Below are 14,554 nucleotides of genomic sequence, written 5' to 3'. Positions count from 1 at the left end.
CTCTACTTACATAAAATTTTCCATAATAACTCTTTAAAAATCAGCGATAGTTGTTTTTGAAAGCTATAAGAGATAAACTTTCAAAATACTTTATAATGCTCTCTTAACAGGAAATTTATGTCAATAGTTAAGTTCACAAAATTTAAGTGTTTTAGAATACAGACCTTTGTAGTATTTTATTTTCCAGGCTTTCTGGTTTTCTATATGTTTTTTCCACTCATCAAATTCAGGAATACTGTAGAAGGAAAGTTCCTGCTTATTTTTGCTAGCCTTAAATGAATAATAAAAAAAATTAGTTTTTCTGCTACTATTTAAGACCATTGTATAAAAGTATATTAATGTAAATAGTACCTTTACAATAGGGGTAATGAACTCTTCAAGAAAACCATGCTTCAAAAGTGATGGCCAATTGTGATGGATGAAATTAATAAGCAGGCCTTTTATGTGAGAACCATCTTGATCCTAAATAAGTATCAGGAAAGAGTGTCATGATAATTTAATGACATGTAATTACTTTATATAATCAAATTTTTAAATATATGAATGCAGCAATGAGGCAAAATTCCATTCAAACTTTAGAACTGCACTGTATAAAACAGAAGACATTATTCTTTGGATGATTAAAGAATTTCTTTCTTAAAATTCAAATAAAGAATATAGCTATGTGATAAACTGAATCTTTCTGTCACTATAAAACATACTACCATTATCTTTTTTATAGTTTTCCCAGATTTCACTAGAAGACAGAAATACAAGAAACACAGTTATAATGCCACTTCGCTGAAAGGAGAAATCTATGGAATACAAGTACTCACAAGTCTTCTCTTAACATAAAAACTGATAAATTTCTGCCTAAAATTACACAGCAGCTTCTCAGTTGAAGATTTACCTACAAATGCTTTCAGTTAGAGTACATGAGACACAAGCAGTTGGATGGATACGAAACTCTTCAATTTTATGTGTATGCTTAGTCACTCAGTCATGTCCAACTCTGCAACCCCATGAACTGTAGCCCACCAGGCTCCTCTGCCCATGGGTATTCTCCAGGCAAGAATACTGGAATGGAATACTGGAAGGTCTCCCAGGGGATATTCCCAACCCAGGGATTGAACTCAGGTCTCCCACACTGCAGGTGGATTCTTTACCATCTGAGCCACCAGGAAAGCATATGAAACTCTTCAGTTTTCTAGTTCTTGCCGAATTACTGCCATTTTACTATTCAAATCCTCCTAGTTTTTTGTGCATCCCAAATTATGCTATCATAAACAAATATCAGCCATTTTCCTATTGATTAACCTTTCCTGCTTATAAATTTCACCATTTCCTTTCTGTTTACAGGCAAGCTTCAACGTCATAATACTACAGTGTGTTCTCTTTCCATATTTACTGAATTTAAAAACATTTTAAAATAACTAACCAAAAAGGTGGGTACCATAAATTAGATAATGTAAAATGTACTTCACACAAACCCTGCCATTAAACAATATTTTTCCCCTGTGAAGTATAATCATTTTCAATTTACTATCTTGGAACAAATCTCATGAAACAAATATCCAAAGGACATTCTGAAAAGAGATGTTTTATTATGTGGCAACTTTTAACCAACCTGATCAGTCATAATCATAATCTTTCCATAGCGTAAAGTTTTCAGAGATTCTGCATCATCATAACTTTTCTTATATTGTAGACCAACTATTTTAATAATATTGTTTATTTCTGCATTTTCCATGATCTGTGCAAAAATGAAAAGAATTGAAGTATTTTAAAGTGTCAAAATATAAAAAAGATGAGTCAGAATTGACACATAAAAACACACCAATTTTAGTTAAAGTAATAAACTGTCATATACACATGTGGGTACATATGCAGATACACACCTGTTTGTGAGAAGCTTCCCGCACGTTAAGAATCTTTCCCCTGAGGGGAAAGACCCCATATCTGTCCCTCCCAATGACGCCTAATCCAGACACGGCCAGGGACTTGGCAGAGTCTCCTTCTGTCAGGATCAGTGTGCACTCCAGGGAATGTTTGCCACCTAAGAGAAATGAGTAATGATATATACTCCAAATTTCCCAATTTTACCAATGAAAAACATGAAACCAAAAAATTAACAATCACAATGATAATAAAACATTATAAAGAGTCATCTTATATTATGCTCAGTATAACGTAAAAATGAAGTATATTTTATTGAAGTTTTATCCCCCCCAAATTGTAATATGTGTGTGACAATTTTAGTGAAATTTATCCTCTGAAAATAAAATCCTATATATGTGGAAAATTAAAACCGTCTATAACTGAATAAAAACTTAAATCAAAATCTAAAAACCAAACAAAAACTGAATCTTACCAGCATCATTAGCATCATCCAATTTGGGAATACCTTTGATTTTACTGTACTTTACTGATGAACACTTCTTGTTCAGCTGTGTCTGAGCCTTAAATTTCACCCAGTTCAGGATACTTTCTACAATGCCACAGTTAGAGGCCTAAAAATCAAAGAAGCAAGCAAGAAGTTCACACACTTAGCTAAAATTAATGTAATACTTGGAATCTGGGCAGTTGTAAGGCAAAATGATAATAATAATGATATATGCTGTCAAATTATTCTAATTACAGTAAATTAATTCAGGCAGCTATTCACCATGACCTATTAGACTGAAAGGTAAACACATGAGAAAAAGGCAACTTTACCACATATGAAAAAAATTTTATTAGAATAAACTCCATAAGAAATATACACAGCTTTTGTTACAAGTTAGTTTTGTTAAAATGAACACAGTAAAGGCCGATCCACCTATGAATTTACTACCTGGGCAGTGATAGACACTGACATTTATGATATCCTTCAACACAAAAACATGAATCTGGAATTCACTATGACAAAAAAATATTAACATGAAGGGAATATCAGGATAAACTCAAAAACTTATGAATAGTCCTTATTTTTTAAAGAGCTTGGTAATAAGGATTCTAACATTATACTTGTGTGTCATTCTGCAGTGAGTTAACGGGTGATAAGATGTCAAACTTTACTCCCCGAAAAAGTAAAGCATCTCCAAGTTTGAGTTATTTATTTTTCATCAACCTGGGTAGTTTGATTTTAGGTGTATGAAAGAGTTTTCTGGAATGTTTCAAATATAAAAAGAAATGAACTATGTTATCAAATCTAAACTTCCTTTGCCAAAAATGAAAAAGTATAAAAACGAAAATCAAATTACTTTATAAAAAGAACAACTGTTAAGAGGGCAGAAATTTGGGAAATGATTAGCATTGGGTCATCGGTATTCAGAATTCATTATGATCAGACCCAAAATTACTATTCTATAGGCCTTTAGCTAAACCTAAAAATCAACTTTTGTTTTTGTTTGTTAGACCCTACCTTTGAAATTCCAATACCAAAATTTGATAAATATGTTATCTCTATTGCAATATTACATAATATTCCTCCAAAAAACTATAAACTTTCAAAGAGGAGGGGCTGTAATCTATTCATCTTTACATTCCCAGGGCAAACATAAGGCACTTAATATATGTTTGGTGGCATTGGTGAATAGGAGAATTGAGGCAAATCTTATACAGAAAAGACTATAAAAAATTATTAGCAGCCACAGCTCAGTTATAAATCTAAGATTTATTATTTATATTATCATCTTGTTTCAGAAAGGTTAAGGCAGCCTAAATAAATATGTGCTAAGTAAAATGAAGAAAAATATGTACAATACGGTAAATTTTATGTTAGGCATATGTTACCATAATTTTTTTTTTTAAGTTACATCTACAAAATCAGTAGATGAATTTGAAAGGAATGGAAAAGATGAAGACAGGAGTCCTGTGAGGACCTGTATATTTTTTAGATGCAAAACTGGCTTTTTAAAGACCAATGCAAACTGAAAACATAATTAGTTACATGATTCCCTACTTTAAAGTTTGGCAAAATAATCAACTGTTTTATGAAACAGTGTCTATCTAAACTTTGAAGTTTTCAGAATCAAGCATTTTAGTTTTTAGGATAAGTATGCCTGTATCTGCAGTTAAATAAGAAACTAATCAAAGTAACTAGAATAAATAAATCAAGAAAACTACTTAATCAACTCTAAATTAAACAAAAAACACTGAAAAGTAATATACGTTTTACTCACTGCTTTAAAAAATTTTTCTGATAGTTGGCATTTGGATCCAAAACTTTTGGGCTGCAAAGTCATGTTTTCCTTAGTTTGAGAATCAAAAGTTGGATTTTCAATAAGGCAGTTAATAAAAACCCATATATGATTTTTTACCTGTTGAAAACATATCCAAAAAAAGGTCAATATCAGAATTGATATTACTTAGCAATTCAACAGAATATATAAAACATCACTTACTTGAAATGGTTTCACTGACACACCAGCTTTGTTCTTTTTCTTAACTACTTCAATCAGTTTACCAACAACTTGGTCTACTACGTAATCCACATGCCGTCCACCCTAAAGAGGGGGGAAAAAAAGAATACAAAATCTTCTGTAATTAAGGCAGCAAAAACAGTAACATTCATATTTTTCTAGAATGAGCATTTAATCTTCAACACAACTTTTTAAAGTTAGTATGACTATATTACTCACCCTATATATCAGAGGTAATATGATGAGTCTCAGAAGGAAAGAGTTGAGATTTAAAACATAGTCTTTTTGGCCATAGAGCTAATTAGCAACTCTATATAATGCCCCACAAAGTGAAAACAATGAAAATGAGACACGGAAGTGAGAATGAACACTGGCCTGGTGGTAGCAATGACACTCACAAGACTGCCACTCAGGGACCATGGTAGCCATCAACAGTGGTCTTCCCCTTCACATTATGGACAAATCCAACTGTGTTTTTAACTGGCAACATGTCCAGTTACAAAGATGTACCAATCTAGACTCCCTTGCAGGTAAAGGTAGCCACGTGACCCAGTTTTAGCCAGAAAAGCTGGCAGAGGTCCACTGGATCGCGTTTCCAGGAACACTGCTGCATTCCTGATATAAGCAGAGAGATCCACTTCAGATATGCATTTGTCCCACTTCATTCTCTCCTTAGGCCTTGGAAGGGTGCAGCAGATGTATTAAAGGCATGAAAATGAAAGCCACATGCTGAGAGAGGCAGGAAAGAAAGCCAGGAAGAGAACAGGTCCCTGTTGACACTGTGAAGTCACAGAACCAGACTAAGACTGCCTGCCATCAGTCCCCAGAAGAGGAAAAGTAAAACCGTCACATGTCTACAAACCACTGCATACTAGGTTTCTATTACACATAATAAAATGCAGTCAAATCTGATACAGGATTTCTGTTGACCAGAAAAAGTGATGCTAGATTATAAAAAGTAAGTTCAAACTTGAACAAAGTTTGACAAAAGTGATAGCTCATGGCTTTATTCTAAAATACACACTTATATTGCCCAATATTTCATTATGGTCAATGGATAAATGGTTATAGATGAGAAGAATTTCATTTGATTTGGAAATTTAAAAGCCTACAAAAAAGGTTCAAACTCCTTAGAACCACAGATAAGGTATTTCATGATGTGATCCCAAAACAGACTCATTTCTTTTTATTTGTTCTTTTACACTCAAAACTCAGAACAAAGAATTTGTTATCATTCTAAATTCCATAAAATACAAATGTATTCAACTATAAGCACTAATCATGTAAATTTATTTCTCAATGGATGCTTAAATAAATTGTAACAGATTTCATAGAAAATATACTTTTATTTTCATAAGTCAATTTTGATCTCACAAAAGCAGGGTGGAGGGGTATTATTTGTTGTTTTATCTTGTTTTTAATGAAGACTGTTCTACAACTGACTTGGAAACAAAGAATTAGTGTACTTACTTTTGTTGTTGCAATGCTATTTACAAAGCTGATTTGCTGGAATCCTTTTTCACTCAAAGTGAGACAAACGTCCCATCTTTCATTTGCAAGTTCATGAATAACTTTTAGAGCCACTCCCGTTTCATCCAATTTGTCTTTCACATAAAGATCTACATAACTGCGAAATCCATTTACCTAAAATTTGGGAAAAAAACAGTGAACAATTCTTCTGGCACTGGCAGCTGAGCTAGGTGAACACCAGCCAGTGTAGACATGTAGAAGGGAAGGCTCAAAGAAGCTTTCTTCTCCTTTATAAGAAAACAGCTGGTTAAACAACAAATTTTCTATGCATCTTCAAAAACTTGAGATCACAGGACAGCTGCACATCCAAAGTCTGAAGAGAGACAGGTGTTTGTAGGGAGACACAGAACCTAAATCATTTGCTTATCTGGGCAGAAGCTGCTTGGTGTGCTATAAGCCCATAGGAACCTGGAACCAGAGCTTCTGATGAATTTCTTTCTATAGCCAAGTGTGGACTAGTGTGAGTGCGTGAAGCACCTGAAGGCTGTGGTCAGAAGGGGTTCCTAGTCTTTTGCAGGTCTTTCCTCACAGGGTAGATCAGAAAGAATTTAGAAAAAGTGACCCTCAAGGGGCCAGGTGGAGAATAGCAGCCACTAGGAATTCAACCCAGACCCTTCACCCTTATCAGAAAAGAAAAGAACAGCTTACTTCACAGGAGGAAGGACACAGCTGGAAAGCAGTGGTGAAATACCACCAGAGCTGGGATAAAGTACTTCTGCCCGCCCCACCCCTCCTATGCCCATCTCATTTACATCTTAAAAAGGCTTATCCTGCAGGGCAGGGAGCCTGAAGAACACAGAAGGAGAGCACTGGTGTGACCTGATGCAACCAGAGGAAAACAGAAGACAAAGGGAACGTCTCCACCTCAAGCAGAGGCATAGACACTCCTGAGAGGCTAAACCCCGAGACACAGGCCCTGAGCAGTCCAAAGCCTGAGACTAATCAGACATGGGGGTCTCCCACAAGCTATACCCAGGCTAGCAGGCCTCCAATTGTAACAGTGGTTTCCAGCTGGAAGAGCTGCAAGAGACCCTCCTTGACCAGCAGCTCCAAGGCAAGCCCCAAAGCATAGAGAAAGGACAAGAAAGAATCTGAAGTATCTGGTGCCCACAGCAACAACAGACCTCAACACTAGTAACTGCGGGAACAACAGCCTGCAAATACAGCCCATTCCCTGTACAGATTAACATAAATCCTCATACTAAAGCCTATTCACACCATATTTACTATGCTATGCAACATAGCTGGTGTTCAACAGAATCTCACAAGGTATGCCAAAAGGCAAGAGGAAAACAGTCTGAAAAGACAAATCAATCATCAGAACTTAGATATGTCGCAGATGTTTTAACTATCAGATAGGACTTTGGCTACCTGATGCAAAGAGCCAAATCATTAGAAAAGACCCTGATGCGGGGAAAGACTGAGGGCAAGAGGAGAAGGAAGGGGACAGAGGACGAAACGGTTGGATGGCATCTGACTCAACGGACGCAAGTCGAGCAAAGTGCGGGAGACAGTGAAGGGCAGGGAAGCCTGGCATGCTGCTGCAGCGCATAGAGTCACAAAGAGTCAGACACAACTTAGCACCTGAACGACAACAACAGTGGCTAACAGGTTAAAGTCTCTTGTGAGACAGAACCTTTAAGAATGGATCAAATGCAAATGCTAGAAATTGAGAAAAGCAGAAGATACAAAGAGTGCCTTTGGCAGGCTCAGAAGTAAACTTGACACAGTAGAGGAAAAAAGTCAATGAACTTAAAAATACAGCAACAGAAATCAAACAAACTGAAACTCAAAAGAGAAAATAGAGTGGATAAAGCAGAGTAAAACATCCAAGAGCATGGGTCCTACAATTTCTGCATAATTAGACTACCAGAAGGAAAAGGAAGAACAGCACGTTAAGAAATAACAGCCAAAATTCTTCCAAAATTAGTGACAGACACCAAACAACAGATCCAATAAGCTCAGGAGACACCAAACAGAATTAAGTACCAAAGAGAAAAACCACCACCAACAACAAAAAACCCTATATATATTCATACTCAAAAAACAAAGACAAATAGAAAATCTTCAAGGCAGGCAGAGGAAAGAGAAACCTCTTACCAAAAGAGGAAGGAGGATATGAGTCACAGCAGACGCCATGCAAGCAAGAAGACAACAAAGTAACATTTTTAAGTGCTAAAAAGCAACTACTGACTGTACTTCTATACTCAGTGAAACTCTGTATCCTTTCAAATGAAGGAAAAAATTCTCTCAGACAAACATAAACTGAGGGAAACTACTGTCAGCAAATGTATCCACAGGAAATAAATGGTAAAGAAAAATCTCCAGCCAGAAGGAATATGCAATAGATCAGAAACTTAGACCTACAGCAAGAAATTAAGAGCACTGGAAACAGAATAAAAGAAGGTAAACTATAACTCTATTTTTTTATTGCTCTAAAGTATAACTGACTGCTTAAAGCAGTAGCAACATCATCAAGTCAGAAACTTGACACAGTTAAAAAAAAAAAAATCAATGAACTTGACTGTGGGAATATTTCTGCCACAACTTTTTCAAATATTTCTTCCTCCTCATTCTCTCTCTTCTTCTGTTGTTTAGAGAATATGCCAAAGCGAAATGTATGATGAAGAGGGCACAGGGACAGAAAGGAGGACCTGGGGATACACTGTTATAAAGTTTTCGCTCTACACACAAAGCGACAAATCAAGGTGGACTCAAATTATTTACAAACAGGTATTATAAACCCTAAGGCAATCACTAAAGAAGTTTTAAAAATAAGAATAATAAGTAAAGAGGATTCTTAGAGGGCACAGTGGTAAAAATTTGCCTGCCAATCAATGCAAGAGATGTGGATTCAATCCCTGGGTTGGGAAGATCCCCTGGAGAAGGAAATGGCAAGCCACTCCAGTATTCTTGCCTGAAAAATCCCATGGACAGAGGAGCCTGGCGGCCTACAGTCCATGGGGCCTCAAAGAGTCAGATACAGCTGAGCAACTGAGAACATGCACACGCACATAATAAGTAAATAGAGAAGATGAAATCTTTTTTTTTAAATGCTGAATTAAAACCAAAGAAGGCAGGATACTAGGAAGATAAGGATACTAAGTAACCAAGAACAAACACAATGAATCAACATATAACATGATGGTAAGCTTTAATCCAAATGTATCAATAATTACTTTAAATGTCAATCATCTAAATACACTTGTTAAAAGAGATTAACCATTTAAAAAGCAAGATCTAACTACAGGCTGTCTACAAATTAACAAAGCGTGAGTTATTTTAGAAGACACTTACGGGCAATTTCTTTCCATTAAACATGACCTTGACTCCCTTGCAGGAACCAGCCAAATCATAAGCTCTTCTGGTCATGAGAGCAACAATATCCCTGTCAAGCTTCTCCATCTTAAATTTGGACAGATCTGGTTGGAATGTTATACATGTGTAATCTTCACCATCAAAATGTTTAATTTTGGCTTCAGAAGTCTTCATCATATTATTCATCCATGTCTTTAAGAGAAAAAATATTTAAATATTTATATTGTGCTTCTATATTAGATAATAAAGACTCAGCTAATGAAATACATTCATTTACCACAACTAGAACCATTTTCCAACTTTCACAACAAACCAATCCCTAAAACATTACTATAAATGAAGAAATTTTAGATAAAACTATTATAACAACCTCATGCTGAAAATAAGCAAAATCAACTGAACAGCTTTATATATCGTTAGTTAAATCTTTTAAAATCTACAAATGACCATACAGAATTATACAAAAATAAAAAGGTACAATGCTTTTCTAACAAAATTATTTTAGCTTACGCAAAATTTTCAAAGGTCTACAAAAGTGAAATATAAAACTTTGAAATATAAATGATCAATTGACAAGGAAATTTTCAAACGTGCTAACTGGGCACATTTCAATTAGACTGTACGGCTCAGGACCCTCCCTGCTGCTCACACACGCTAAAGGGAAAGTCTGTCAAATAAAGCATTTTGTTTTAAAGGAATAGGAGGAAAACAGATTTATGTAAAATCTCCCAGACATTCGGTAGCCTTTTTACTCTGATGACTTGCTTAATGCTTAAAATAATAATTTATATAGGTATCTAAGGTATTATAGAGGTATTACCTTGGCAAAGCACAAACATGATTACTCTTAAAAAAGAATCCGTCACATTTCTATCATACCTGCTTAAAACTATGCTTGTATTCTTTGCAAGCGGTTTCTACTGTAAACTTTGTACTGAAAATATTACAAAGTTTTGCACCATAACCATTGCGACCACCTGTAAGAACAATTAAATGTGAAAGGTTTAATGAAAACAATTTTAAAGGGACTTTGTTAACTCACCTACCATAGGGTAGGTCTGTTGCAAAACAGTTTCCACTTATTATTTTAATCGATTGAATATTTCAAAGTATATTTAGATTTTTCATTTAAAGAAACATACAATTAAGATTTAGCACATACAGTAATAGTATATTTTGTAGATTATCTTCATAACAATTTTTAAAAAATTAAGCACTGTATCTTCAAACAATCCAGTAAGTCTATATGAGTATGAATCTGAGCTTTCTATCACAGTTACTTCTATTACAAAACTCTAATCTATATACCTTCCTAGAACTTTGGTTTTGGAAAAAAAATCATCTTTGGGGAAATGTAAATAAGTAGAAAAACAACTGGCTATGGTCAAAGCACTTTCAACTCTATAGAGTCTAGACTTTCAACCTTGACTCAAAGAAAACACTTTAAAAGTAATTGATACCAAAAGACATGGTGCTTATGTAAAAACAAATTCACACATACAGAAATCATATGCATCTTACTTTCATCAGTACTCTAATTCAGAACCCAAACTATCAGCCAGGTTAGACAGAGTTCCAGGAGTTCTAGCAGAAGTCAACGTACTACAAGTTAAGTGTCTATAATCAAGACAACAGTAATACATGATAATTTTTATAGATATTAATTCTAAGAAGGATTTTCTCACAACAAAACTAGAAAAGCTTCCTTTTCTGTAATGTCTTACATAGAAATAGTAACAGACTTCTATGTTAAAAGACCAGTATTTCTCAATAAAAATTCCGATCAGCCATTTAGACTTTACCTGTTACTTTTTTCTCATCATCGTCATAGTTACTGGACGTTAAAAGCTGTCCAAAAATTAATGCAGGAACATAAACTTTCTCTACTTTGTGTTCTACTACTGGAATGCCTTTCCCATTATTCCAAATGCTTATTATGTTAGATTCACTGTAAATAAACAAGCAGAGTTTAGAGCTTAAAATAGTTTAAAGATAAATCAATTAATTTCCGTCAGAAGTAAAGTGACCTAGAACAAACATGAATGATTATAAGCAAAAGGCAAGCCATTATCAATTGGAAGACACTCACTCATCTTTCAAGAAAACCCTTGCTGAGGACACACATTACCATCCCTGAGTCCTAACTCTAATTAGGGTCACTAAGTTCTGCAGGTAATACTGCAAAAATCTCCCAAGAAAACAAAACTCTTCTCAACAGTAAAAGCAGTGAAGCTTGTATAAGAAGCCAGCTATCAATTCCACTTTCTTTTCATACATAGGAGCCATGAGCCAGTCTCCCTGTGAACCACAGGCTCTGTGGGGCTAGCGGCCATAGCCATTTCACTTCCCACCTGACTGCTGAGGAGTGCAGGCAGAAAAGGAAAGCTATCTGAAATATATTCCACTCTCCATCTAAATGTTAGAGGGTTATTTATACTGTAGCAATCATTGTTAGACTAAAAAGCACATCATTTTCTTTCCCCAAATCAGCAAACCAACTTTTCTTTCCCTCACTTTTCACAATACAGGTTCAACTCTCTGAATGACAGAGACTCAACTTTTCTTTCCCTCACTTTTAACAATATGGGTTCAACTCTCTGAATCACGTGGACTCAAATTTTGTTATTTTTATTCATATCTCCTGATCATTAAGACATGCGTTTAATATTTTAAACACAGTTTGTCCTATTAGATTTGCTTCATCACTATCCAATCTTCCTTCATCCCAAATGCCACTGTATGAGTCTAATTAGTATCACCTTAAATACCGATTACTGCAACACAGCTAAGAACAGAACTAGCCACTCCCTTTAAATATATTCTTCATAACAATAATGGGCTTACCACAGCTTTCATAACACTATTTTTTACACCAGGACACAGCAGTAGCTCCATGTTTTCTATGAAATCAAGCTTAGCAGTCCTCTATTGCATGTTCAAGGCCCTTATGCATACCAGCAGTCAAACTGAACTACTATTCTCCAACATGCATCATATTTTCTTTCAAGTCAGTTTTATTACTTGTCCATATTCAGTCTCAATTCTTTCATTTCTTCATCGTCTTTCCTTTGCCTATAAAATCCTTTTCTTCTCTGTCTAGCCAAATTTTACCTTAACTTCAAGAATCAATTTACGACTTCCGTCCTCCCAGCCTAAAACAATGTTTTCCAACATTCCTTATATTGAAACTTGCCCCCAAAAAAATCTAAATTATTTACTAGGGACCTCAGGACATAATTAGGTTATCTCATGTGTGGGTATACACTCTTTACAGAATATACAGCTAAATATTTAAGTATGTAACAGTTCAAATGAGCTACTGTACTTTACCTTGCGTGTCCCATATCCAGAGGTCAAGAGTGAAGCCTTGAAAACAGGGGCCCTGTATTGCATTATTTTATAAATATTGAAATAGTTCCTAGCTTGAGTTTAAAACCTGTAACTTATTAAATATCCTTTTTTTTTTTTTTTTTACACAAGACACTTCATGGAGTTTAAAACTAATAGAGAACAATTCTGAAGGAAACAAAGAAAATAATGGATGGACAATTACAGATCTTAAACATCTCAGAATGACACTAAAGTCAATATACTCATGAAAAAAATCCTTAAAATCTTTTCATCCTACTTAGTATATATAGTGCTATAATTAAAATAAGGCACTTTGTAAATTCATAATCATCACAGTTTCAAAAAAATAAGATACTTCATACATTCTTTAAGCCTATATGAGTATGAAACTGAAACTTTCTATCAAAGTCACCTCTCTATTAAAAAATTTCAGTTTATTTCAATTCCGAGGTCTGGAACTTATTTCTATAATCTCTAAACGATGATTCAGAATTATATAACTGCATTTTTTGCTCCATCAATAATCTTCACAGAAGTATTAAAAGAATGATGTGCTTGAATATGCTACAAAATTCCAAAATAATTAAAGCTAAAAAGAAACTTGGAAAACAAGCTGAATATCCAATATTCATCACCTGGAAAGAGGTTAATTATGGCATATTGACATAATACTTAAGGATAGTTAAAATAACTAAGTAGACTTAAGTTAATAAGGAAGGCTGTCCTCAATATGTAAAATAGAAAGGTACAAAATAGTATATAGAAAGCCATTTTTTAAATGTATACATACTGTATATTCTATATGTGTGTACATTTTTTTGAAGGCTACAGCTTTAAGAATTTCAACCCTAAATAAATAAGAATACTTAAGCTAGAGAAATAATTCAAACTCTGGTTATTGTACTTTTCACATTTGTTAGTTTTTAATCAAATTGATGCCATCAAGTATGCTGTTTCAATACTAAACATTACACTATACTATTTAATGGGTTTTAAACTCCCCTGTAAGAAGTTGCTTCACATTCTCTAGCTTCTTAGAACTGCTGTCCAAATCCTGTACGGCATCCCTTGCTGACCTATTCCTGTGTCTTTTACAACTATGGCTTTGTACGTAAATTTTATCTCCACATCACAGAGTACTATTGAAAGAGTAATAACAAGAGCTAAGCTAGATGACGTATACTCTACATTTGATCCATCAACTCTTTTACACAAAGAGTTCATGAACACACACGCACAAAGAAAAATAAAACCTGCTATATATAGATATTAAAAAAGAATGCAAAAGAGAAGAGCAGTAATAAAGGCACTAGTTACATAGAGTTACTTTATCCAGAATCTGGAATAAATAAAGCTTGTCACTATGAGCCACTATCTGGTCTACAAAACTATTTTATAGCTCACTTCTTAATCACTTCGCTATAATGGGGTTCTCTGTAAGCTGTTTTTTAACTGCATATTGCTGGATCAATGTTGGCCAAAACAATTAAGATAAAAGAATCAAATAACTGTAACCATGTTTATCAAGAATGTATCTTTTAAAAAGGCCTTCCTTAGTTTTCAGTCAGTTTTGATTTTTAAAAAAGCGTGAAGATATTAAACATTCAACATCTATTACTCCATACCACTCTCCTAAAACATACTCATTTTTAACTGACAATTTCCTAACTACGTAAGAAAAGAAATCCTGACGGCTAAAATCTCCTTAAACCACCTTAAATGTCTGCGTAAGCTGTAACTTTTAAGTGTCCATCAGACCATACCACTTACTTTTAAGTATGCATCTTACCATATAAATTCTCAGTGTAGTGTATTCATTATAGAAATGATGCAAGTAAAAAATAAGGAAGAAAAAGAAAATCAAGAACTTCAATGTTATAGTTATGTAGTAATATTTTCATATAAGATATAGTCAACTTCATTGTATAACCAAAAATAAATTATATTTTTATATCATTTATCTTAACCATGCC

General features: G+C 34.4%; 1 protein-coding gene across 5 annotated transcripts in view; it reads right to left on the bottom strand.

Annotated features, from left to right (window-relative positions):
* TOP2B (DNA topoisomerase II beta) overlaps positions 1 to 14,554 on the bottom strand; it is a 62,794-nt gene that overhangs the window by 28,787 nt on the left and 19,453 nt on the right. For all 5 annotated transcript variants that reach the window (XM_061404690.1, XM_061404687.1, XM_061404685.1 and 2 more), the window contains exons 5-15: positions 11,033 to 11,178; positions 10,110 to 10,207; positions 9,210 to 9,422; positions 5,853 to 6,026; positions 4,365 to 4,466; positions 4,143 to 4,280; positions 2,351 to 2,489; positions 1,878 to 2,035; positions 1,607 to 1,732; positions 352 to 462; positions 165 to 270 (exon numbers count right to left, since the gene is read on the bottom strand). In XM_061404690.1, coding sequence (XP_061260674.1) covers positions 165 to 270; positions 352 to 462; positions 1,607 to 1,732; positions 1,878 to 2,035; positions 2,351 to 2,489; positions 4,143 to 4,280; positions 4,365 to 4,466; positions 5,853 to 6,026; positions 9,210 to 9,422; positions 10,110 to 10,207; positions 11,033 to 11,178 — 1,511 coding nt within the window. The remainder of the gene's footprint in view (positions 1 to 164; positions 271 to 351; positions 463 to 1,606; positions 1,733 to 1,877; positions 2,036 to 2,350; positions 2,490 to 4,142; positions 4,281 to 4,364; positions 4,467 to 5,852; positions 6,027 to 9,209; positions 9,423 to 10,109; positions 10,208 to 11,032; positions 11,179 to 14,554) is intronic.

Source organism: Bos javanicus, chromosome 27 (assembly GCF_032452875.1).
Source record: "Bos javanicus breed banteng chromosome 27, ARS-OSU_banteng_1.0, whole genome shotgun sequence".
Taxonomy (NCBI): Eukaryota; Metazoa; Chordata; class Mammalia; order Artiodactyla; family Bovidae; genus Bos; species Bos javanicus.
Note: the sequence above shows the minus strand (reverse complement) of the source record. Positions and strands in the feature narration are given on the sequence as shown.